The sequence below is a fragment of the Oryzias melastigma genome, linkage group LG17 (assembly GCF_002922805.2).
Source record: "Oryzias melastigma strain HK-1 linkage group LG17, ASM292280v2, whole genome shotgun sequence".
In the NCBI taxonomy this organism is placed as follows: Eukaryota; Metazoa; Chordata; class Actinopteri; order Beloniformes; family Adrianichthyidae; genus Oryzias; species Oryzias melastigma.
This window is the reverse complement of record NC_050528.1, coordinates 12,776,993-12,802,353: the sequence shown is the minus strand read 5'-3', so window position 1 is coordinate 12,802,353 and position 25,361 is coordinate 12,776,993. Positions and strand designations below refer to the sequence as shown.

The following is a 25,361-nucleotide window of genomic DNA, read 5'->3' as shown; positions in this document are numbered from 1 at the left end:
GGGGGCCTTTGTCCTCGTGGAAACACACAGGGACGTTTTAGCTGCATCAGCATGGGGGGAGGGGTCAGGAAGGGTCCTGAAGCCCCTATGGACTCGCATGCGCTCAGTGAGTGCACAGACCAGATTGGCTGAAGTTCTACCCCCTCTCAGAACATCCATAGCTGTGATGGAGAAGGAGGGGTCAAAGGTCACAGATCTGCTAGAGTCAGAACAGAAGATTAATAGAAGACCAGCGTCAAAATGAACTCCTGAGAATTAATAAAGAGACCCCCCACCACCACCACCACCACCTTCAGACCGACTGGCCTCGGCCTCCAGGATGTCCTCATGTTTGTGCAGAAGTTCAGATTTACGTGCAGATTGTGTGTGTTCAATCTCGACAGGAAGTGGTGAACTCCAACGCAGAATCAGTCTTTCTCAGCTGTTGCGATTCGTTTACCTTCAAAGTGCCTGAAACCCTCAGAGGGGAATATGAAGGCGATGAAGACGGAAAGTTTTCTCTCGTTGCCATGGAGCTCCGGTTAATACCAGATGTTCAGTTACTGTGCGTTAATCTCTTTCCTGGTATTGAACTGCTAGAATGACTAACTTACTGTATTTCCTTTGTGTTTGAACAGATCTCTCTTTCCTGTCCTCTGACTCTAACCGTCGTCCTTGCTGAGTTTAGTTCTGCTCAGGGTTTCTTACAACTCTTTCATTTAGAGTTTTCCTCATCACTGTCACCTTAGTTTGGTCAGTGCAGCATTACACCAAAAACATTTAATTAACTTAATGAATTGACTTATAATCTTACAATCCAACCAGATCGATCTGTCTGAGGCAAGTTGTTAATCAAATCGACCGATAGCAAAACAAAATCATTTCAAAATGAAATAAACTGAGTTTATCCATATTGGGAAATACCATATAGATTGAGACATAGTTTATTTTACATAATGTGAAAGCAACCAGATATCACGACAGTGGACAACACTCATGATGACAGCACAAAAAAATGATCCAGTCATCATTACAGACATGTGACCTTTGACCTCTGTGTTATTTTGATATGGAAAATCTGGCTGAAGTTTATATAACTAAAAAGTGACTGGATTTCCCATTAATTATTGAATTTTCATACACATAATTATTTAACTTGATTATTTTACAAGAAATACGAGGAATCTGGAAATTTTCATCTGCACTGTTCAGTACCAGGTATTGATCTCTGAGTCCCACTGGTTGAATTTTCGGGTAAGATTGTCCTGGATCCATTTAAGATTAGTGAACCAAAATCGACTATGAATCGCATCATCAACCACAAATTATTATATGAATCGAATCGTTAAAATGAATCATTACATCCCACTAAAACCCTTCCATGTAATCTGTCCCATAAATGTTATTATACACGCTTCAGGGATAGGTAACTCCAGGCCTCGAGGGCCATTCCTGCATGTTTCCAACATACCCAGCTCTGGCATGTTCTAATTGACTGGACACACCTGGACCAGGTAATCAGTCATGAGTAGGGCTTGGATATCTGGAGTTGTCCACATCTACTGGTATTATAACAATAATGATTAATAAGTCTTGGACAAATACTTTTTTCCCTGAACTTTTGCTTTGAAACCAGACTGTCTGGGCACAAAGTTGGAGCACTTCATCCTCCAGGTCACAGACTCAGGTTTCGTCCAACAGATGAACCAGTTCCTGATGGAGTTGGTGCACGAGGGTGTCTTGACCATGAAAATATGTAGGTCATCAAAGGCCCGTCTAAGGTCAGCTTCCTCTTTTTGCAGAAAACTTTTTTTCTTTCAAAACAACATACGGTTTGACTGGTTCATACATTCTCATCTCCATGTCGTCACATATTGACATACTTTGTTGACGTGTTGGGCGTCCACAAATCGTCATTTTTCAACGTTCTGGCTGTTCGTATTGTCAAGGGTTTGCAACCCTCAGGACGCGGTACATGATGTGGACTTCTCCTCGGGACGCGTCCAGTACCAGCACCCAAACTGGATACTGGAAACGGTAACGAACCTGAACTAATTTTAGGGTTAGAGACAGGTACTGGGTTAGGGAAGTGGTGCACTTCGCGTCCATGTCCTTAACTGGTTCCAGTTGGCACCACGTCAAAAAACGACGAGTTGAAGACACCCAAATTGTACACTTTTGCCACAGAGGGGTCTTTAAGCAAACATGAATATGTGATTATCTGGGGGTGAGAATGTGTTGTCCTGGTTCAACCAAAACTGCTTCTGAAGACTGTCCTCACACCAGTCTAAAGAGACAGTCTGTAGCCTTCAGTCAGTGGAACAGGCTGCTCTCTCCTGTGTCACTCGGTTCACTAAGAGTTCAGAAATATCACAGGACCTTCTCGATGCTGCAACAGATGCATTCTGGGAAAAAAATCTGAAGTCAAGTTGCCCAGACTGTCAGCAGACCATCATAACAGATGCTTTAATGAGGCAGACAAGATTTTAGAGAACAAAGTTCAGCCTCAAAACACAAACAGGATGTGAAGAAAGCAGCGTGACGCAGTTTGAACCACTTCCTCTGCACATCACACTGACGCAGATCACTTTCAGACTCTTTATTCTAGCTCCAAAAAAACATTTATAGTACAGATGAGAGGTCCAGCAGGGGTACAATACTTCACATTCAGGCATATTGGGTTCAGTTCAGCACCATGAGCTTCTGATAAGACCCGGTGGGTCGCAAACAGAGATCATGACTGTCCGTCAGCAGCAGCAGATACAACCACTTGTTTTCAGGAAGAAGTTTCACATTCAGCAGGAGTCTTTGGCGCCATAAAAATGGAGAAATGTTCAGTCTGGTATCAAAGGATGATAAGCTCTTTCACTCTGTGGTTCAGTTAGAAGTTCTGGGATGGGGGGGCTTCAGTTGTGGCTCACAGGTGCAGATGAAGCAGCAGTTTCAGGTCCAACGATGGCTTTGAGGGACAGTTTGGTGTAAATGCTGAGCTGAAGCAGGCATCAGCAAGGAAGTTCTTAAGACTGAGGTGAGGTGCCACCCTTCCCGCAAGTTTGCCACACTCCTCAGCTACGACACAAACAGGAAGGCCGTTGGACAGAGTCTACAACGACAGCGCCTGTGAGGTTTCGCTGTCAGACATCACAGAGGCTCTGGTGGAGCTAAGAGGACTCCTGGTCTTCCCGAAGGAGCTGACTTTGGTGGGTGGCAGACTGAAGCAGCAGCGCAGCATCTGCACCACGTCGTGGCGAAAGCGCACTCCAACAAACACATAGAGGAAAGGGTTGAGGCAGGCGTGCATGTAGGCCAGACTCTTGAGGACCTGGCCCGCCATGTCCAGGGCCTTCACCCTATTACAGTCCGTCACAGTCATGTTGGTGGCTTGCATGGCCTCCATCACCAGCGTGGTGTTGTAGGGGAGCTGTGACACCACAAACACCACCACCACGCTCAGGATGACGCGCATGGCCTTGTGCTTCTGGAAGTTGCGGGTCTTGACCAGCTTGGCGACGATGACGCTGTAGCAGAAGACCATGACGATGAAGGGCAGGCAGAAGCCCATGCTCACCTGCAGCGACAACACCAGGATCTTGGTGCGGTTTCCCAGGTCGGAGGGGAAAACCATCCTGCAGAAGTATTGGTTCTCCACTTTAGCGGGCGTGGCAAACACCAGCTCAGGTATGGCGAGCAACAGGGCCACCAGCCACACTCCAGCGCAGATCAGCTGGCTCAGGCGGCGCCGCTCCATCTGTGAGTTCTGGGCTTTGGTTGACTGCACGATGACGATGTAGCGGTCAACGCTGATGCACGTGAGTAGCAGCATGCTACTGAACAGGTTCACCTTGTAGAGGGCGGAGTTTATCTTACAGAAGGCGGAGCCAAATGTCCAGCTGGACGTTGCCTCAGCCGCCCAGAGCGGCAGCGTGACCAAGAACAGGACGTCTGCCACCGCCAGGTTCAGCAGGTACATGTCTGTCATGGTCTTCAGCCGCCGACGGACGTTCAGGTAGATCCACACCACGATCAGGTTCCCGATGCCCCCGACAACAGCAATGATCAAGAAGAGGGGCGGCTCATACTGCGATCTGAAGGCACGCACTGAGGACCGGTCACACATCAGGTCGGGGATGTTCTCCACCGAATAATCATCGTAGTCTTCAGTGGTGGAGTTCGGATCAGAACTCAGCGGACCCTGCCAGGCACACACACAAGCACTTGTTAACACCTCTGAGTGTAGACACCTGGACGCACAGCAGGAAACAACTCTACACATCAGGAAACACCTGAGGCCTCATTTCTAAAAGCTTCCGCATGAATGCAAACATGTGTTTATGAAAGTTTGAGGGAAAATCAGTGCAGATTTCTGTTTCGACAGATTGTGCTGTGAGCGGCTCTCAATGCTTCCCCTGTAAAACATCTCTGATGAGAATTCCTAACTGACACTTTTACTTTGCTCCACCCCTTCTGTCATCAGACGAGGTGGGGTTACCATTAGACAAAGGTGGGCGATTGTCTGGGACCCCCCAACACTTGGGGGGGCGGGGGGTGGGGGGGCTGAATACTAAACCAAAATATTTAAAATAATTACCACAACTTTTATTATCTGTGTCCATAAAAGCTGTTAAGTTATGAGACAAAATTTTATGACAATAAAGTTGTCAAACTATGAGAATTTAGTCAAAATTCTATGAGACTATAATTGTTACATTATAAGAAAAAATATGAGAATTAAGTAAAATTATAAGAAAGTTTTCAAAAATTTATGGGAATAAGTTTTTAAATGATAAAAAATGAAAAAAATGAGAATAAAGGAGTAAAAAATTGGAAATAAGTCAAAATTCTATGAAAAAAATGTGTAAAACTATGAGAAATAAGTCAGTATTTTGTTAGAAAAAAAACCTAAAAAATATAAAGAAAAAAAATTGTGAGAATTAAGAAAAAGTTTGAGATTTTTTTCAAAAATAATGAGAGTACATTTTTTTAAATACAGTATGAGAAAAAAGAAAAAAAACAGAAAAAAGTTATAAATCTATATGAAAAAAGCTAAAATATTTATGAAAGTAAAAATATTAGAAATAAGTCCAAATTTAATGAGACTAAAATTATTTAAAAAACAAAAGAATTATGAGAATTAAGTTAAATTATTATATTCTTTTCAATAACAAGGAATAACAGTTTTATTTATTATGAGAGCAAAGTAGTTAAGTTATTAGAAATTATGAGAGAAACGTCAAAATTCTATTAAAGTAAAATTGTAAAATTGCATGGAAAAAAATTTTAATAAAAAATGTATGATTTTGTTTTTGTGAAATGCATTTTTTTCATAGTTTTACCATTTTATTTTCATTGTAAGAAAAGGGACAGAAAAGGTAAAAAGGCAAACATTTTGAATTTTTTTTCTTTTTCGACTTTACTGTCAATTGTTCAAGTATTTTTGCTCCTTCTTTAGTCAAACCTGACTAAATGATTAATACAGCCGATGGCTCCATGTTATTGTTGGCCTGGGACCCCAAACCACCAGTGTTCATCCGCCTCCCAACCTGACCCACCAACCTGCAGTTTTCCTCGCTGACGTCTCCATTCTCTGCTTTCTGATTGGCTAATCAAAAGCTGCTCATAAATGTTTGCGTGTTCTTTTCAAAAACATTGACCTCCTGTTGCTAAGGGAGGTGAACCCACAGCTAACCGCAGGCTGGTGTTTAGAAACGTTTAGCGCGCACATTTTTGAATTTGGGCGCTGAGCGCACACACAGTTTTAGAGATGAAGCCCCAGATGCTGAGGCTCACATTCGTAACTGGGGCTCACCTGGGAGGTCATGGCGGTCAGGATGTCATGAGAGGAAGTGGAGTTGATGAGCTGCATGTCATCCATCTTTAGAACAAAAACACACATGTTTAGGATCTGCTCACAAGGGTTCCTCTTTGCTTTGTTGTTTGTTCAAAAATAAGTGCTATGACATTTCAAAATAAAAGTACAAAAAAACCCAAACACAAACTAAGAAATTCACACACACAAAAACACAAACATGTTTGGGATCTCCTCACATGGGTTCCTTTTTGCTTTTTTCATTTGTTTTAGATAAAAGTGCTCTGACATTTCAAAATAAAAGCACACAAAAAACTCCACATGAACTAACAAACACCTGCACACACAAAACATGAGCAAACAGAATAACTATCACAAACTAACAATTGAACATGCACTCAAAGAAAGTCTTACCATCATCACGTCTTTGTGGGTCAGTGTCTCTGTTGTGAGTCTTTGTGCGTCTGTGTCTGCAGCCTCTTACTTTCTGTCCGTTAAACCGCAGACTAACAAGTCAGAGGAAGAAGCGTGCATAGATTACGCAAAGCGGGGAGGTGGAGCCTCACACACACACACACACACACACACACTCACACGATGGCATCTTCCTTTGTGGCTTTTACATCATTCGAAGATGGTGAGGCCCCACCTCCTCGCAGCAGCAGGTGGCGAGCCACGTGTCTGTGGTCCTGTTTTTGAACACGATGTTCTCGCTGCTTCTGGGGGAACAAACATTTCAGGTTGTGGGTTTGATTCCTGGCCTTGCCAGGTCTCGTCGTTGAATTGGCACTGATGATAGGCATGAAGCACTGACCCCTAAAAACGTTTCTTGAAATCTACTGGTGACTTTTCAGTTAAAAGTGAGTAAATCTGGATTTACTGGACCGATCTGGAGTAGGACGGCGGTTTTGAAGATCCTGTTAGTTCTTTTGATGTTCTTTTGAACGTCTGCTCACGTTTCACTTTCAGAAAAAGCTGCAGGTTCCAAGTGTTTCCTGTTTTGATACCAGCCTGAACAGACATCTCCGGCTGTTATCATGACGACCAGCCTAAAGAACATGCAAATAAAGACTTAACAAACCAAACATATAAAAACTAGATGAGCAATAAACAAATGAGACAATTTCTTAAACCTGTACGCTGATGACAGACGACTGAATGCTGTCAAATGATGAAGAAATATGGCTAAAGAGGAGGAAAACACGTGGAGAGATATTAGTCGAATGAAACTTTGATGTTCCTGCATCGTTAATGTCATTTAAATGAGTTGAAGCAACAGTTTCCAAACGGATTTGTGCTTCACTCAGCTTCATCTGACAGATAACATGCATGCTTCACACGAACACAGAAACCTGCATGAAACCACTTGTGATTTAAGATGGTCAAGTCTTAAAACATCAGTGACCTTATTTTTATTGTGAGCATAACTATTACAAGATGTGATGGCAGTGTAATCTATAGCGTTAATGATCACTAAAAATTTTGGTTGCCACTTTGGTTAGTTAGTGGTAGTTGAATGACTTAAGAAAATTAATTACTAATTTTCTACTAAGCAGAAATCCCCCCCAAAGTTCCCTTTGAAAACCAACATTATTATGTTTTTGTCTTAATCTTGAAACATTCACACGTTAATAGCTATTTATGAACAAATGCTATATTAATATTTCAAAAGCAACAGAAAACAGGCAACAATATTAAAGTTTTATTTTTTTTAACCTGAGTCTGTTGTATCTTAGCTAAGCAAGAACACACAAACAATAAGCTCATATCTCTTTTGCAATACAAGCAGATATTTTTAAAAGACACACAGGAAACAGAAGTCAGGAATTCAAGATGTGAGACCCGGGGTAGCGTGTCTGGTCTCCTCCAGTTCATGTCATTAGATCAGTAAGTCTCTCTATACATCTTTACGTCTTTCCTCGTGATAGCCTCTTCTGTGTGATTAGAATCGCTGATTTTGTGGATTTACACACAGAACCCACTGAATCCCTTTCTGGAGCCAACCCAGCTACTGTTGGGCAAAGGTGAACAAGTCACCTCACATGCACAGTTAAACACAATTTAGATTCACCAATCGACCTTTGAAGCATGTTTTTGGACTGTGGGAGGAACCACAAACCCACAGATGCACGAGGAGAAGATGCCAACTCCACACAGGGATTTGAACCATGTGAGTGGCATGTGAGGCCAGAGTGTTGATCACTACACCACCGTGCAGCCCTCTGGCTTCACAGTTCTGCAGATTCTAGGTATCTTGACATATTTCTGGTGACATTTGTTCTACGTTCCTCAAACTGAAGTGACAAGCCTGTGCTGCTATCTCTTAAAGGACTCTTCTGCTTCTAAAGTTGGTTAATCGAGTGAGAGTTTCACCATAATCCTCTGATGTGATGTCATCGTGGTGTACAGGTTGAGGATATTGGACTCTGTTATGGCAGCATTGATCAGAGGCTTTCATTTTTCAAAAATGTTTGGCATAAACAGCATTTTTCTGACCATCATTGTGGCTCTCCCTGAACAGAATGATTAAATCCTACAAAAAGCAAATGTCCAAGAACTTCAGCTTCCCAGAGAAATGAGCTAGTCTGTAATTAAATCATGAACGGACATGTTTTGATTTTTTGATGTTCACATCTTTTATATCTTAATCATCCAGATCGCTAAAACCACAAGGAACTAGGAAAAAAGAGTCACGGTGGGTCATGTCAAGATGACACTGTTCTATTATTAGCATCAGGACTGTATTTATATGAACAAAAAAAATCAAAAGTCATTAATATTTTACCACTTTAGCTATTGAGAGTAGCATGTAACAGCAGCATTGATTTTTAATCTTTCAAAAAGCATCTTTATGTAGCAGGTTTTTTTTTTCAAAAGTCAAATGTGTTCAGGTGCATGCTGGGAGAATTACTCTTTGCAGAAATGGTTTTGTTGTAATGTTTACACAAACAGTCCAGAGATATTCAATTCAATTTAATTGTATTTATATAGCCCAAAATCACAAAAAATGGTCTCATTGGGCTTCATACCTGTAATTGTACAAAAGCAGACAGTCTTAGCGATAGCTGGTGGCTAAACTAAACTAAACTAAACTGACTAAGCTAACTGGTAATCCCTACCCTCAAAGTGTTCTTGAGGATGACTCTGAACCCCACATCACTCCGGTGGCTGTAGGTGTGACCGCAGACCCCCCATCAGTGCCTTCTGAGAAGGCAGGAAAGCGTTATATAGGTATTGGTATACATCCTTTATTCATTCAAGGCCATACTAACGTGAAAATATTAGTTCATGATATGAACAAAAAGTACTCAATTTTGCCTAAGATAACTTCATGCACACAATAACTAAAAAATGATATGGTAACACACCATATCGTCAAAAAGAAGATGAATTACATGTTGAAAGTCCTATTATGTTTTTACTTGAAGAGGATTTGGTGTACAACAGCTTTACTGTATACATGTGTTTTCTTAAAGTTCTTTTTTAGGTTTTCTTGTAGTTCAACATAAGTTGAAGTAACATAACAGACCAAGTTAAATCGAGAGACTTGGAGACATTAAATACACACATGAAGTAGACGTGTTAGAGATGAATGTGAAAGTCAGCCGTGATGAGTTTTAGAGGATGTATCGATGTTTAACACATTGCCACAGTCAAACCTTCTAAATCTTTTGAAATACGCAGCTTCTCACTTACAGAGAGGAGGAAATAGAAAATGAAATACTTTCTATATATGCCTGTTTCTTGTTTTTTTTTTTGCAACTGCATGAGTGTTCTATTTCTGTTGCCTTTTATTTTCACTTCAATAAAAACTATTTTTTTAACATGTCCTTTTAGCATTTTCTCATGAAGGAGGACAAATGTAAAATAATTTAAGATTAAAACTGCGATTCTGGGTATTTCAAATTGTGATAGATCAGGAGCAGATAAAGCCCAGAGGTTTAAGAAAGCTCAGGGTTGTAATGCAGACATTGAGCAGGCTAAAGCTCCTGTTTGAAGCATCAGCCTCACATTCCCGGTTTGAGCTGCCAACTGGATCAAAACTGTACGAATGGATAGATCTGAAGTTGCTCACTTTTTTTTTTTTTTTTGCTAAGCTAATGTTAGCTTGGGTTTGGGAGGGGGTGTAAGCTAGCAGAAGAGTAATTTGGGGAAATCAACAGCAACCCAGAAGTGAATTTTGAATGTGTTCCTTTAAAAACATGACTTTAAAATGACACAGCTTAAAACTGCATAATTAAAAGATCACTGGGAACAATTTACCAATAGATAAAAATATAGTGAGAGTTTAAACTGCTGGAAATTGAAATTATCTTAAGAAATCCTTTAAACGAAGAAAAAAGTAGTTTAACTCACTGTTATCATTTGTTCATTGGTTTATTCTATAGATGACACTTTTAAACAAAGCAATGTTTGAGAGTTTGATCAGTTAGTAATTATTGCGTTTTGTTACTTATTTTTATAATCTAAGTACTTAAAAACACCAACAGCTTGTCTGACTTTTCACACTTTGTGGTACACACATACGTGTGTTTGCAGTGATGTCCTCGCACACACACACCTCCACACACACTGATATACGCAAAACACCAAAATAAACATATGCAGATACGCAACACCGATACTTACACATGCATTGATGCACACAAACCCACGCACCCCCACACACACCTAGTTACACACACGTGCTGTGACCCACTAATACACATTTTTGTGGTCCACTGAACTCACTCAGATCTGACTCTTTGGTTTGATCCAGTTCTGGTCTGAATGTTGTCAAACAGGTTCAGATTCTGGGCTGTGATTGTGTAAAGTGAATTACCAGTTGTTGTTTTCCTCCAGCGTTTGTGCTTTAGTTTCAGTTTATCGCAAATCAATTGTAAACATTGGTTGAGGAGTACTGAACAGTACCCACAAGTACAGATCAGTGTGTATGTGTGTGCATGTGTGTGCGCGTGTGAGATCTTGTGGTTTCTGCTTGTCATGCGATGTTGTTTTGAGTAAAACTGTCACGCGATGTGGCTGTACCTGACAGCACCAGAGCAGGGGAATCAAACCCTGCAGAGGCAGAGGGTACATGGGGACATGGATGAAGAAAACGCCACTATAATGTCTCGAGAGAAACCGTCACCAAGTCCAGAATCCCGCTGAAAGTGACTCATAAATAACTTATTTCTGGTTTGATCATGAAGGAGCTGACTGAAACTGAACCTTGTGGTTTGTGAAAAATCTTTCTGATCTCGTTTAGTGACTTATTTTGGAAAACTGGGTAGAATGTTTTTGTTGTGTAAACAAATTAGAAGAAAACCCGTTATTCTACTGTAGAGTTCAAATTCTGCCTCAATGAACTCCTGGATTATTAAAGAAAAGAAAGTTCATAAGAACTTCGAGATCATGAGAATTTCCAGCCACTGTCGCGCCTTTCTCTGAAGAATGAGGAACTTGGGGTGTAAAGACTTATGGCAGGGAAGAACAACAACAACCGCGTCACTGAGGAAGAGGAGTCACCGTCAAACCATTTACCTTCATCTCGTGATGGCATCAGAAAACTTCATGTTTGTCCTCTCTCCTGCTGAGGTGGTCTTCATCAGAAGCCCTTTTCCCCGATGCTCTATGAGGCTCAATGAAGAACTGAACTGTAATTTCTTCATGTCACTGAGACTCAACCTCTAGTGAACAGCACAACCCCATCTGTAGATTTCTCCCCATAATCAGTAGTGAAATTTTAACTTTCTAACGTAACTTTTTTTTTAGAAGATAAGCTTGAGAAGATCTTTGAAGATAATCTTCGTACTCATACCAGCTTCCTGTGAATGACGCTTGTCATGGTTGTTGTCAGACCCCTCTGCTTTTAGTAGAAGTTTCACAGCCATCTCTTTGGGTTTGCAAATGTTTAACTGTTGTGAAAAGGAATGAAAGAATAAATAAAAAAAACAGTAGGATAAAACATAAAAATAAAAGTGGGCTTAATTAGGCTTAATTAGGTGAGTTAGCGCAATAATTCCAGTAGATTTTGAAGGAGAAAAGCGGCGCGAGCCGCTTTTCTCCTTCAAAATCTACTGGAATTATTGTGTTAACTGTTTAAAAGTTGATTTTGTGTTGAAGCGTCACTGGCGACGCCTCAGGAGTCAAAGGGTTAAGCTCAACTGAGTTTAAAATGTAGAGGAAAAAAACAGTTACTCTGTCGCCCTCTTCTGGTTTCCTTTGACATTGGTGGCCTCTGACTCCACAGGTGTGCAGGATTACCACACCTGTAACTCATCTCCACTCACCCTGGCTGTATGTTAGGATGCCAGCCCTCATCCATCCATCACACAACTTCCAGTACCATTAAACCCACATCTGATAGAATATTCCCTCTGGCTCTGACTGCATTTGGTATCAGATGACTATCCTCATCATTACGAACGGCAGTGACGGCCTCCTGATTCCACCACCTTCCTTCAGATCGATGAACTGTTTTTTTCTCCATCGATCAGTTTCCTGATGATAGAATTGTATTTATAAGAGTTGTGAAAGCTCTGATGTGGAGGGCAGACCTTTCCGTGAGTCCTGGATTTGAGGCTTGTTTAACAAACCTTCAGGAGAAGCACTAAAATGAACTGGAAGTCAGTGGAGAATAGCGAGTTTGGGGTTGATGTTGTCTTTCTGTCGGCATGAGAGCAGCTGCACTCTGAGAGCTGCAGACGATAGATGGACTGATGACTGATCCAGATAAACAGAGTTAAGACAGTCAGACAAGTTGATGACTCTCTCAGAATCTCTTTTTAGTTGATGTGTTGTCTGGTGTGTGTAGTTGTGTTGTATCTGTGTGACCACTGTTAATGTGTCTTTATTTTTTGTCATGCATATATGCCTGTTTGTGTGTTGTATGTATGCACACCTGTTGTGTGTGTCTGCGTGTGTTTGTTTGCTTATGCATGTGCATCTATGCATATGTGTGGGTGTAGTTTTTGTTTTTGTCTGTGTTTTGCATGTGCGCACACTCCTTTGTGACTGTGTCTGTATGTGTTGTGTGAACTCATTTGTGTGCATTTATGTATATGTACACTTTCTATGTGGGATTTGTGTGTGTGTGGTTGTGCAATTAAATCCTCCATGAGTATTTGATGTCTATTGGTGTGTTTTGTCTCTGCTTTGTGTGTTGTCAGTGTGTTCTTCCTGAATTTTTGCATTGTATGTGGCTGTGTTTGTGTGTAATAATAGTGGTACTTGGTATGTGTTATGTATGTCTGTTTGTTTGTGTGAGAGTGTTATAGTGTGTTAACTATGTTTGTGTGTGTGTTTTGCTTGTTTGTGTGTCTGTGTGTGACAGGGTTTTGAGTTTGTGTGTATTTTTGATTGTGTATGTGATGTCCATGTTTGTGTTTCAGTGTGTGTCTGAATGTTTTTTTTTGTGTGTGTACTCATTTGTGTGCATGTATGTGTATTTATACTTTCTATATGTGATTCTTTTTGTGTGTATTTGTTTTTCCCCATGAGTATGTGATGTCTATCAGTGAGTTTTGTCTCTGTTTTGTGTGGTGTGAGTGTGTTCTTGTGGTTTGCCAGAATGTTTGTGTTGTGTGTTTGCCTGCATTTGTGTGTAATAGTGTTGGTGTCTGTTGGTGAAAGTGTTCTAGAGTGTTATCTATGAGCTTTTTTCTGGTTTGTTTGTCTGTGGGTGACTTTGTTTTCAGTGTGTGTCTGCATGGGTGGTTTTGTATGTGTATGTGATGTCTATTTTTGTGTGTTGTCTATGTTTTTTGTGTTGTTATCTGAATCAGGATGGATGCTGTCTACCACATAAAACCCAAGATTTCCCCAGAAGCTTTTCCAATCATTGATGTATCCCACACATTCTGTTTTGTGTCTTTTACCACATTTATCCTCTCATCTGTTTCATATCAGGCCAATCAGAAACCAATTTACTTTTCATTTTGGGATGTGAGGAGAGTTTCAACCTCTCAGGTGCTCCTTCGTTCTGTTTAGATTCACAGAAAGTTTGTTCTCAGAAAAAGAGCTGTCCTTCACCTCAAAGCAAGGTTCTCTTTGACTTCATTTCCAGGTCAGAGCTCTTCTGCACCTGATCAATTGATGGAATGTAAACCTCCAAATGCAGAGGGCTGCTGGCTGTTGAGAGGGGGCGGCAGTCTGTTCCCCTAGAAAACCACTCAATTTCCATTCAAGCTCCATCAGCATCAGGTCGATGAGTCACTGTGTTCTGTTTGAGTTGTCAGTCGGTCTGCTTCTGTCTTTCTCCTGTGGAAATTATTTATCCTTAAATGACCTGAATTGAATCAAATCTAAAATTGCAAAAGTGGAATTTAAGGTTGTTGGCAGCCCATCCAAACTTCAGGTAAAAACTTAAACTCTTATTTGGCAGGCAACTGCTCAGTGATGCAAATTTCTAATCAGCCAATCACATTGCACACATGCATGTAGACATGGTCAAGACAATCTGCTGCAGTTCAAACTGAGCATCAGAATTGGGAAGAAAGATGACTGAAGTGACTTTGAACGTGCCATGGTTATTGGTGCCAGACAGGCTGGGCTGAGTATTTCAGAACTGCTGATCTACGGGGATTTTCACCCACAACCATCTCTGGGGTTTACAGAGAATGGTCAGAAAAAGAGAAAATATTCTTTGATCAGAAATGCCTTGTTGATACCAGAAGTCAGAGGAGAATGGCCAGACTGGTTCAAGCTGGTAGAAAGACAACAGTAACTCAAATAACCACAACCGAGGTCTGCAGAAGAACATCTCTGAACACACAACACGTCCAGCCTTGAGGCAGATGGCCTCCACCACACTGTGTGTCACTCCTGTCAGCTAAGAACAGGAAACTGAGGATACAATTCTGGACAACAGAAAATTTGAAAATGTTGTCTGGTCTGATGAGTCACCATTTCTGCTGCCACATTCGGATGGTAGGGTTAGAAATTGGTGTCAACAAGATGAAAGCCTGGATACATCTTGCCTTGTATCAACGGTTCAGAGTGGTGGTGGTGGTGTAATGGTGTGGGAGATGTTTCTTGGCACACTTTGGGCCTCTACTGTGTACCATCTTCTGATGCTACTTCCAGCAGGATAAATCTCCATGTCATAAAGCAGGAATCATCTCAGACTGGTTTCTTGAACATGACAATGACTCAAATGACTTCCATAGTTACCAGATCTCAACCCAATAGAACACCTTTGGGATGTGGAGGAACGGAACATCGGCATCGTAGATGTTCAGCCAACAAATCTGCAGCAACTGTGTGATGCTATCATGTCAATATGGACCAAACTCTCTGAAAAATGTTTCCAGTCCCTTGTTGAATCTATGACACCAAGGATTAAGGCAAAAGGAGGCCCAACCGGGTACTAGCAAGGTGGACCTAATGAGTGGCCAGTGAGTGTACATGGATAGCACTCCCTGATGGACACTCTCTCTTCATGCACACTCACTCCAACACTTGTCAACTGTTTTGTTCACGTGTGTGACCTGTAAAACATTCTGACCTCCAAAACTGTGTAAAACTCATCAGTCTAGAGATGGCCCACATTACTCTCAAAACAATCAGGTCACATTGGTCCTGATGTTGATTTAGTCTCTAAATGAGGAGAACTTTTGGCTCAGTCTGTGTTCAGCTCAATACTCCTCCGTCATCAGTCAATCAGACCAACATAAAGAGCTGACGTGGAGCAGATCTGCAGCAGAAACTAGTTGAAAAGTGTTGGACCATCTCCAGACCAACGGACAGCGTGGAGCACAACCAGAGTGGGGGTCCTGCTGACATTCAGCACCAAAGCAATTGAAATTGTTGGGAGATTCAGAAAACCTCAACCTGTCAACCGTCAGCCAGCTTTTGCCGATTAACAGCTTGTTGCTCTCACGCCCAGCCAGTCTTTGGCTGACATCAATGAGCTATCGTTTCTTGAGAAGGATGGCGTCTCTCTGTCTTCAGGGTTCAAACTGCACAGGTCACCATCAGCACCTCCGATTGTCAAAGCCTGTACACCTGCCTGAGAACACCCCCACACACGGCGTCCACCTGCCCAACTACCAGATGCCCACAGTGGATGTGCCTGACCATGCCCACTACATCATTGGCTGTGTGATCCTGCTGGTGGGGATGACAGGTATGCTGGGAAACGCTTTGGTCATCTATGTATTTTGTCGCAGTAAGGCACTGAGGTCACCTAGTAACCTCCTAGTGGTGAATTTGGCAGTAGCTGACTTCCTGATGTCTGTGACCCAGTCTCCGGCCTTCTTCGTGGCGAGCCTTCACCGCCGTTGGGTGTTTGGAGAATTTGCCTGTGAACTTTATGCTTTCTGTGGCGCTCTGTTTGGCATCAGCTCCATGATGACACTCACAGCCATTGCTGTGGACCGCTGTCTGGTGATCACTCGACCGGTGGCACTGCTAGGCGGAATGAGTCGAAAGAGGGTGTATGTGGCAATAGTGGGGGTCTGGCTGTATTCTCTTGGCTGGAGTTTGCCACCATTCTTCGGATGGAGTGCCTACGTCCCTGAAGGGCTGCAGACCTCCTGCAGTTGGGACTATATGACTTTCACAACCTCTGTGCGCACCTACACCATCCTGCTGTTCGTGTTTGTCTTTTTCTTTCCGCTCACTCTGATTGCTGCCTGCTACTGGGCCATTTTCAGAGCAGTACGGCAGGCGGGCCAAGAGGTGGAAAGGCTGAACTGTGGGGAGATCAACAAGGCATACGAGCGCCTGCGCAGCGAGTGGAAGATGGCCAAAGTCGCCCTGGGAGTGATAATGCTGTTTGTCGTGTCCTGGTCGCCATACTCTGTGGTCGCTCTGACTGCCACCGCTGGCTACGCTCAGCTGTTGACTCCGTACATGAACTCGGTGCCTGCTGTCATTGCCAAGGCGTCTGCCATTCACAACCCCATAATCTATGCCCTCACACACCCAAAGTACCGCATCGCCATTGGACGCCACTTCCCGCTGCTGCGTGGTGTACTCCGCCTACAGGAAAAGGATCTGCACCCATCGTTCAGCTCCAGTGCTGCTTCTTCTCGCCGTACGACGCTGACAAGCTCTCCGGGGCTTCGGCTGTGCGCTGGTGTTCGGACCAACGGTCGCTGGGGGAAGAGTCGGCTATCGTCTGGCTCTGATAGTGAGTCCTGTTGGACGGAGAGCGAAGCTGACGGGTCTAGCAGTGGGTCAGCAGCATTCAATAGGCAATTATTCACAGAGCCAGCTACCACCTCTGACTCCGCCCCCTCAGAGAAAGGACAGAACAGAGTCCCTGATGGAGGTCCACCAGACAAGAGCTCCAACAGAGAGTAACATTCTGTTTTAATGTGTTTTTTTTTCTCTTACTAACATAGAACTTAACATCACACACATTTATGTGTTGATAATTGATAAAGTATTGTTTGTTTTATTTAAAATAGGACTGTCTGAACCTGATCATATGTTTTGTTTTCCCTCACCTATTTTTGAAGTAATCACAACTATTTTTGTAATGTTTGTATTAGTTGTGATGGGTGTTTAGCTTGTTTATTAAATGTATTATTGATTAGGAGCTGCTCAACTTTATCTTTTTACAGAATCTGAAAAATGTAACCATTCCATTTATTCCTTACTTACTGCTACTTATGTCTTTCCCTTGTCTCCATTCTCACATCACTATTCAGCTCAACACCATTTATTATAATAGATTAATAGGTTCATGCAAAAAATGCAAAAACAAATTCTTTCAAGGAATTTGTGCTCACAAATAAAGTTTTTTTTCAACAAAAAAAACTGTTTGAACAAACCAATTGTATTTACTTTTTGTTTGTATTTGAAAAAATCCCTGCGACTGAGACACTTTAATTTTGTTTTAAAAAATGTATTTAATTATTTGTTCATTTATTTGACAGGGACAATAACAGGCATTGCTGCCAATGCATCAGAGTTAGCTCAAAATCTATTTTTCATCTGCTGTTCCTGGACTGATGGTAAAATCATCTCATTATAAAAACATAAAAATTAGAAACAAAATGCATTAAAAGCATAAAAAAAACAGAAATGTAAGAGATAAAACACAGTTATGAAGCAGACGCATAGAGGGTGTGTAGGAGATGAACACAGATATGCTGGAGAAAAACGGGAAAGCCGGAGACACACTGGTGTGGATGGAGACCCACACAGGTATGGAGACACACAGGAGTGTAGGGGATGCAAACCGGGGTTTATGGCGATGCACACAAGTGTGTTTGGAGATACACAGGTGTGTAGGGGACACACAAAGGTGGGAATGGAGACGCAGGTGTGTAGGTGACGTGCACAGGTATGCAGAGCATACACTTAATAATAAGAACCAGAGGCACAGAGGCACATGGCAGATACCCAAGGCTGCTTTTCAAACACTCCTTTCCCCTTCCTGTGACTCACTTTTCTTATGTCTTAGATACATGCATCCATTCGGGCGCCTGGCCCGTATGGATGCAGCAGATTGTCTGGAGGATTATAGACTCATCTTAAAGGCAGCGTAAGTATGTCTTAATGTTCATTTAGGCTTGTGTGTCCACCTGAAGAGACATCAAGAAATGGAGTGTACCATTGTTACTTGGGTGGGTAGTGTATAATAAAGTATTTGGAAAATCAATGTAAATTCCACAGACCGAGATGTATTTGTAATGTTCTTGTAAAGTGTTGTTTACACAACACTCTGGTCATAAGTGATGAACGCGTACTGACTTCTTACTGACTGTGTAAAAATGCTGCATGTGATACATAAAGCCGCTAACACAAACTACCGTCTGATCGTCTGATTTCCTTATTTCTAAAAGTCAGGGTGCAAGCAAGGAGCTCACACTTATACTAGAAACAGCACTAATAGATGTGTTTCTTAAGTGTTCACTGTGCATGAACCGTTTTGCTCTATGAGCTCTACAAACAACCTATAACACTCGTGAATAAGTCATATAATGCAAAATAGAGGGATAAAAAGCTGTTTCTGCCTCTGTTCCCCCCAAGAACAAAACCCTAGACTACAAAGAGAATGTAATATGTTCAGTAGGCCTGTGACAGGACATAGAAGACTCAACTCTAGTGGACCAAATTCTACAGCCCTCCTCTACCTGAAGGGCACAAACTGTTTGAGGACTGGGGAATCTGTATCTTAGCGCGAGGGAAAGGATGGTGTCTATTCATTTCTGTTGGCCTATTTGACTTTTCTCAACAGTTGATGTTTTCTCACTATAATTTCCGTTCTGAGGTCAATGACTTGATTTCCTGCCTGTGAGTCATCTTTCGCTCCTGCTCCTACTGGTGTTAGATGTGTGGTTTTATGTTGATCTGCAATAGACACTGGGGTCTGTTCCTTCATGACGGTTATCTTGGTTTTTCTCAATTGTGAGCTGACCTGTGCTAGCAGTTACTTGCTAATGCTAGCAGCAGCGTTACAAGATACACAATGCATTTATCAAAACATAACAATTAAAGAAAGACAATCATTTAGTTAGAGGCTTAGTTGACATTTAGACTTAAATTCTGATGAAATACACTTCAGACTGCCTTGCAATTTGACTAAAGACGATAAAATCACATTTGTGATCAAATTTAGCTCCTTTGTTAGCAACAGTTCTGGCTTCTTACCCAGAATAGATCTTTTTTTACACACCAGCCTTTTTCTTATGAGGAATTTTTGTTTTTGTGTGTTTTCATGATTCATCTACTGCCTCTGCCTTCTTCCTTTTTGTGTTTTGCTGCCACCTGCAGGCAGCCCCGCCCCCTTATTTTCAGATTAAAACTGTACTGTTCAGTGTCTGTATAGATCATCATTTATCCAGAGTGATTCCATGGAAATTGTGGGCAAAATTGACTGGATTTGTATTGTTTTATTTTATTCTTCTCCCCCTTTCTCTGTACCTCTTAGTGTTAATAAAGTTTTTCAGATTGAAGGGCTCTGGATAATCTGTCAGATTAGCTGTGCTCTCAGTCTGTCAGCAGTGAGCAGATTAATCTGGCTCCAGTCAAGATGTCGGGCAGAAGCGCATGTCTGTTCTCAGGTACGTTCTTAACCATGTCCGTTCTCTTTAGGCAGTTTTAGGTCTGCACATAATTGTGAAGCCTCAACCTTCAGCTTCTTTTTATCCTGTCAGGCTCATCTTCATTCTGTCCGGTTGTTTTGTCTTTCTAGAGTCCGATTCTCACAGTCACCTTTGTATGACTTCACAGTTTTATTTGATAAACCACAGCTTCCTATTGGCTCTCAGAGATGATTGGACCTGTTCTTAGACAATCCACTCAAACTTTACTTTGGTTCACTTCACTGATACTAAGCAATGCCACATTTGCAGCAGTATTTTATGTGTGTGGTGGATCTTGAATTGATTTTGTTTAACAATCCTCTAAAGTCTGCAGTTTTCCTTGTCCCACCACTCTGTTTCTGTTAAATTCCTTACAGCACTTTCTGAGATACCAGCTTGTTGCAATGACTAGCAGTGACCTTTTGAGGTCATTACTTCCTTGTAAAGGCTGCTGATGAAAGTCTATTGAACATGTGTTAAATCAGTTGTCTTTCACATGATGGCATGACCTTTCACACAAACTGGGAGATCATTTAAAGGCTAAAGAACATTTGCAGATGATGCAGACTAGCTGACATTATGAGTTTTCATTATTTGTAAGTAGGAATCATCAAATCTGTTTGAAACAATGAGTTATGTAGAGCTATATAACTCGTTGGTTTGAAATATTTGGATCTATGTTATGCTTTTAATGTTTTACCTTTTAAATGACTGACAAAAATGGAACGTTGAGGGTTGATAGTGAAGTGTAAATGGGTTTTGTTTTTAGTGCTGCTGTCGCTGTTGCTGCTGCAGGGATCAGCGTTTGTGGAGGAGCTTGATGACTCGTGAGTAGAAATGAACATCTACTATTTCCTTTAGTCCAGAGTTTGGGGCGTTGAATGGCCCCAATATGGTTTATTTCAACTGATTGGATTTGATCTGAAAATGAAAACATGTTTTCTCACTAATCAACCATCTTCAGCTTCATGGACACCAAAGGCTCAGATGAGATCTGGCTCATTGAGGTACTTTCTTTGATCAAGCGGAGCTTTTCTTTGATCATATGGTCTGTACTGACAGCGTTCTGGGTGTCCTGTGCTCTGTCCAGTTTTACGCCCCCTGGTGTGCGTTCTGTAAACAGCTGGATCCTGTTTGGCATCAAATCGGATCAGAACTCAGGAGTCTTGGTTCGATGGTTCAAGTTGGGAAGACAGATGCTACTGTAAACACTGGTGAGTAACTGTCTTAACAAATTGATCTTTTCAACCTCTGACTTTCAAAATAAAACGTGATCCTATAGTAATTATGAGTCTCTCTCCTGTAGGTTTGGCCAAAGAGTTCAGGGTCAGAACTTATCCAGCGATCCTCATGTGAGTCTCTGCTACGACATCATCCAAAAAGATTCATTTGTGGTTCCAGCTGGAAACAGAGATGGGAGAAGCTTGAAGCTGAAAATTAAGCAATTTAGGTCTCTGTTACAGTGATGGCAGTCCACACTATGAACTACTTTTTGATCGCAGGTTAAAGAAGGACACCAAATATAACTATCCAGGCCCAAGAACAAAGGAGGGGATCATGGACTTTGCCAGTCGGATTGAAGGGTGAGTTGAACTTGGCACCATGAGCATCCTTCAGAGAATCAGTGTTCTGATCTTGAGAATCATCTTGTTGTGACCTTCAGACCGCTGGTTCGATCGCTGAGCAGTCCGCAGCTCTTCCAACACGCCATGAGCCACCACAATGTCATGATTGTTTACGTGGGGGCCACGTCAGAGCTCAAGGTACTCATGCAGAACTGCATGTTAATAATGACTCTAAACTGTCAAATCTAGTAGGAATCGATACATGTTCTTTCAGGGGAACTTCACTTCCGTAGCAGAGGAACTCATTGCCCACACTTACTTCTTTTCTACAACCAGAAATGTCTTACCAAAGGTGAGAACCCACTGAGAAGTGTATCCTCTCCTCAACCAATATCTGTGCTTTCCTAGTTGCAGACATAATCACATCAAAGTGTCTTCTTGTTTGGTTTCAGTCCGTGTCCCTGGACTATCTGCCTGCCATCATAGTTTTCAAAGATGGAACATATGTCATTTATGATGGTGAGAGATTCAGAGTGACAGTTTTTAGATTGTTTTTTTAAAAGACAGAATCTTTCCTTGACAGTTTGTTTTTTTCAGAGGAAAGTGATGGTGACTTGAAGGCATGGATTAACAGAGAACGCTTTCCAAACTTCCAACACATTGACAGCTACACTTTGTATGCTATGGGAGAGTCAGGTAAACCCAGCAAACCTGTATCCTCTGTGATGTCGTCACAGATCACAAATGACGTGGTTCCACCGATTTTTTTTCTTTTTAGTTTTTTTAGGCTAATTTGGCATATAGCTAATATTTTTCTTGGCTATCAGCTTCAGTATTTTTAGCTATTAATTTCAGCATCTCCAGCTATCAGCACTAGCATCCAGCAGCCAAATTCAGCTTACAGCATTCACACTAGCATTATCACAAGTAATGCTATATATGTAGTTTATAATTATGTTAAAAAGTTACAGTTTTAAAGTTTTAAAAATGTAGTTTTAGTGTGTTCAATAAATGTTTATCCTTTTTGGCCCCTGAGTTTGACACCCCCTGCCTTGGGGATGAGTCAAATGCAGAAAACAAATTTCACACCTAGGTGTGTGACAACTAATGGGACTTTATATGTCCTACATCATGGGAAAAGGCCACAAAAACATGTTAAAATTAAAAAACAGTCTTCATCGGAGTGGATCTATTTTAGATTTTAGATCCACTACAAGGACTCTAAAGACAGAGTTCCCCCAGGGCCATGTTCTGTCCCCCGTTCTGTTTTTTGTGTAGACAAGTAACAACACCTAAACAAATACACTTGTAAAGTAGGTAAATGAGGTGTTTCTTATTGCATATCATAAAAGATCTCCAAACCCTGACAGAATACTAGCAGGAAAATCCAGATTCTGTGTAAACCTTTGCAGCATCCCCCCCTTAAAACTTAATATTACACATTCATAGAATGTGCTGTGGATCCAGGAAACATGAAGCAGCAGACTCATGATGAACAGGTGGAGCAGGTACAGAGAGTCAAATACACAACGGTTGACATTTGCCTGTCTTTAGCACAACACGCTCCCTGTTTAAAAACACGTCAACATATTTTAAATACATTAACAAGTTTAAACCATCAACTCAGCTCTTTCTTTCTGAAATGAACAAGTCCTTAGTGACGAGGAAAATCCGCCCTCAAAACAGAGGACTTTAGTATCCTCCTCACTGTTTCAGATAATTCAGATATTTACTTGATCATAGATTAAAAATAAACATTTCACTACAATAACTGCTTTCCATACTTCAAAATAGTATTTGACATGCTTTTATGCTTTTATCGGGTTTACTTATTTATTGTTTTTTGGCGCAGTGTTTAAAATAATGTTTAAAGTGCTTTAGCTGTATTTTATTTTGTAAAACTGTTTTAAATATGAAAAAAGCTTATAATAGAACAGATAATATTTTTTTTTCCAATCCAATCAGTTGAAATAACATTAAATTTAACCTGTCCTCTGGTCTGAGAAGCTCTTACCTCAGTTGAGCAGAAGACAATGGATGGATGGTTGACTGTGTTCATTATCTACCTCCCCCCTTTAGTGGACACAATTATCACAGTTTAAGTTATCAGGTTGCTAATTGGCTCAGGTAAACTGACATCACTGTGTTCCCGCAGGCAAATTAGTGCTGCTGGCTATGGTGGAGGAGAGATACCTAAGTGACAAAAGCTTGAGGTAACATTTATCTGTCTGTAGTCCATTTATATATTTGTTAAAAGGTCTATTTTTGGTGCAAATACACTCATGTATTTCTTGTTATATGTTCAGGTACAAACATCTGGTGGAGAGAGTGGCTGAAGAGCACAAGGAGACCTATAGCAGGTCAGGCTTTTACTTTGAAAAACTGCAGTGAAATACAAAGCTAACCTGAAATTATCTCCAAAATGGCTTGAAATTCTCCAAGATTTTTAGATCTGATCTAAAATCACTCAAATGCATCAGAATATTCTAAAATTCTCTAAAATCTTCTTGTCTTCCATCCGCCGGCCCTTCTGCCTCCAGGTTCTTCCTCTTCGGCTTTATGGCGGTTGGGGACTACATTAATGGATTTGTGATGGGGTGAGTTTGTGTCTTGTGTTATCACTCTCTGATTGTCAGCTACTGCAGGTAATGTTGTTGTTGTCATCAGTGAGGTCACCGCGCCCTCCTTCCTCGTGGTTAATCTGTCCAATGATGGCTACTACCAACCAGTTGGTCCTGTGGAGACAGAGCGCCACCTGCTGGACTTCCTGGACGGGGTTCTAGACAGTACCATTGAGGTGAGTTGATGCAGTTCGAGCCAAAGGAGGAAAACTTGTCTGGTATCTGATCTTCAGTTGTGTGTCAGATGAAGGGAGGAAACGGCTTTAGTCAGCGAGTCCAGCGCATCATTTATGAAGCTAAAGCCACGCTGATCGTAAGTGACATCATCAGATCATTGCTAACTTCCTGTCTGTGCTTAGCTGACCTTCTGTCCTTTGTTCATCCAGCCGGTGTTCAGAGAGGCTCCACTGATCGGCTGCTTTCTGGCTGGTTTCCCACTTGCCATTGGCGCCTTCTTCTGTTTCCTCTGTTGTCGGAACCGAACCACCACAGACGATGAGGATGAGGACACCGCCGCACTGTCAGCCACTTCAGTGCCACAACGCAAAAAAATAAAAGACAAGAAGTCAGACTGATAGTAAAGGTCAGAAGGGGGAAAACAATGAGGATCGACCTCTGCAACCAGAACCAAACTGGAACTGACAAATGCAGAGGAAACTGAGCCTCCACACATGTTTCAATCTGCTGCTAAACAAGCCATGTTTGTGTTGCGTTGAATCCAGCAGAACCTGTTTACTGATCCTTTCATGAAAATAAAGGACTCTGATCCTTCATGTTTGTTCCACTGAATTCATGTCAAACTTTGCAGAAACAACAATTATTTATTTAAATTTTTAAAGTCCCACTCCAATCATCTTTTGATATTTTGTAAAAGCGTTCACACTGATCTTTTTAACTGACTATACAGTTTTTAGCCAAAATCAGGTCTCACATCTCAGATTCAAGCTTTTTCCAACTGTAGCTTTTCATCTGCTTCTGATTCACAAAGAAATAGTCAGAAATGGAATTTAGATCTTAATTGTCTTTACATATGTCCATCATTACGAAAAAAATGCTTCAATAACATGTTAAAAACACCATTTCACCAGAGTGGGTCTTTAACTGATCTTATTCAGATCACAGAAATCAAGAAGTTTAAAAGGTGTATGACAAAAATAAAGTAGTTTTTGTTGCTTTTTGAAATTTATGTTTGAAAACACTGGAGAGATAACCTCTAGTGTCACCCGTAACACTCTGCATTAAGACATTCACGTGAGTCTGCCTACTTCAACAACATTCAAACTAAAATTCACACTAAAATGTAAATAGATAAAAAAGAAGATTGCTTTAACATTTTGATTAACATTTGAGTTTAAATTAAAATCCTCCT

At 41.4% G+C, this 25,361-nt stretch overlaps 3 protein-coding genes across 6 annotated transcripts; 2 read left to right on the top strand and 1 right to left on the bottom strand.

Annotated features, from left to right (window-relative positions):
- Positions 1-2,563: 2,563 nt before the first annotated feature.
- ccr9a (chemokine (C-C motif) receptor 9a) lies at positions 2,564-7,290 on the bottom strand. 4 transcript variants are annotated; one of them, XM_036216315.1, is made up of 5 exons: positions 6,600-7,290; positions 6,380-6,504; positions 6,200-6,291; positions 5,786-5,851; positions 2,564-4,171 (listed from the first exon to the last, which is right to left on the bottom strand). In XM_036216315.1, exons 3-5 carry the CDS (start codon positions 6,203-6,205, stop codon positions 3,083-3,085), a joined length of 1,161 nt encoding a protein of 386 aa, XP_036072208.1. In that variant the 5' UTR covers positions 6,206-6,291; positions 6,380-6,504; positions 6,600-7,290; the 3' UTR covers positions 2,564-3,082. The 4 variants fall into 4 exon arrangements, with proteins under 4 accessions (XP_036072208.1, XP_024124616.1, XP_036072207.1 ...); XM_024268848.2 differs by having other exon boundaries at positions 6,380-6,501; XM_036216314.1 differs by having other exon boundaries at positions 6,380-7,290.
- Positions 7,291-15,642: 8,352 nt separating this feature from the next.
- opn4.1 (opsin 4.1) lies at positions 15,643-17,074 on the top strand. Its single transcript, XM_024268568.2, has one exon. It carries the CDS (start codon positions 15,674-15,676, stop codon positions 17,072-17,074), a length of 1,401 nt encoding a protein of 466 aa, XP_024124336.2. The 5' UTR covers positions 15,643-15,673.
- Positions 17,075-19,363: 2,289 nt separating this feature from the next.
- On the top strand, positions 19,364-24,755 carry LOC112144329 (protein disulfide-isomerase TMX3). Its single transcript, XM_024268829.2, has 16 exons — positions 19,364-19,785; positions 20,576-20,633; positions 20,771-20,813; positions 20,897-21,020; positions 21,113-21,158; positions 21,309-21,389; positions 21,470-21,569; positions 21,646-21,723; positions 21,824-21,890; positions 21,969-22,067; positions 23,527-23,584; positions 23,678-23,731; positions 23,912-23,968; positions 24,039-24,168; positions 24,237-24,305; positions 24,379-24,755. Exons 1-16 carry the CDS (start codon positions 19,755-19,757, stop codon positions 24,565-24,567), a joined length of 1,284 nt encoding a protein of 427 aa, XP_024124597.1. The 5' UTR covers positions 19,364-19,754; the 3' UTR covers positions 24,568-24,755.
- Positions 24,756-25,361: the final 606 nt, after the last annotated feature.

Bases quoted from the DNA above. Each gene is read 5' to 3' on its own strand.
- LOC112144329 (XM_024268829.2), top strand. From the start codon at position 19,755: ATGTCGGGCAGAAGCGCATGTCTGTTCTCAG. The intron at 21,724-21,823 runs GTGAGAACCCAC...GTTTGGTTTCAG, and splicing joins CCAGAAATGTCTTACCAAAG to TCCGTGTCCCTGGACTATCT. The intron at 24,306-24,378 runs GTAAGTGACATC...TTGTTCATCCAG, and splicing joins AAGCTAAAGCCACGCTGATC to CCGGTGTTCAGAGAGGCTCC.
- opn4.1 (XM_024268568.2), top strand. From the start codon at position 15,674: ATGAGCTATCGTTTCTTGAGAAGGATGGCGTCTCTCTGTCTTCAGGGT.
- ccr9a (XM_036216316.1), bottom strand. The intron at 4,172-5,785 runs GTGAGCCCCAGT...TGTGCCTGGCAG, and splicing joins TGACCGCCATGACCTCCCAG to GGTCCGCTGAGTTCTGATCC.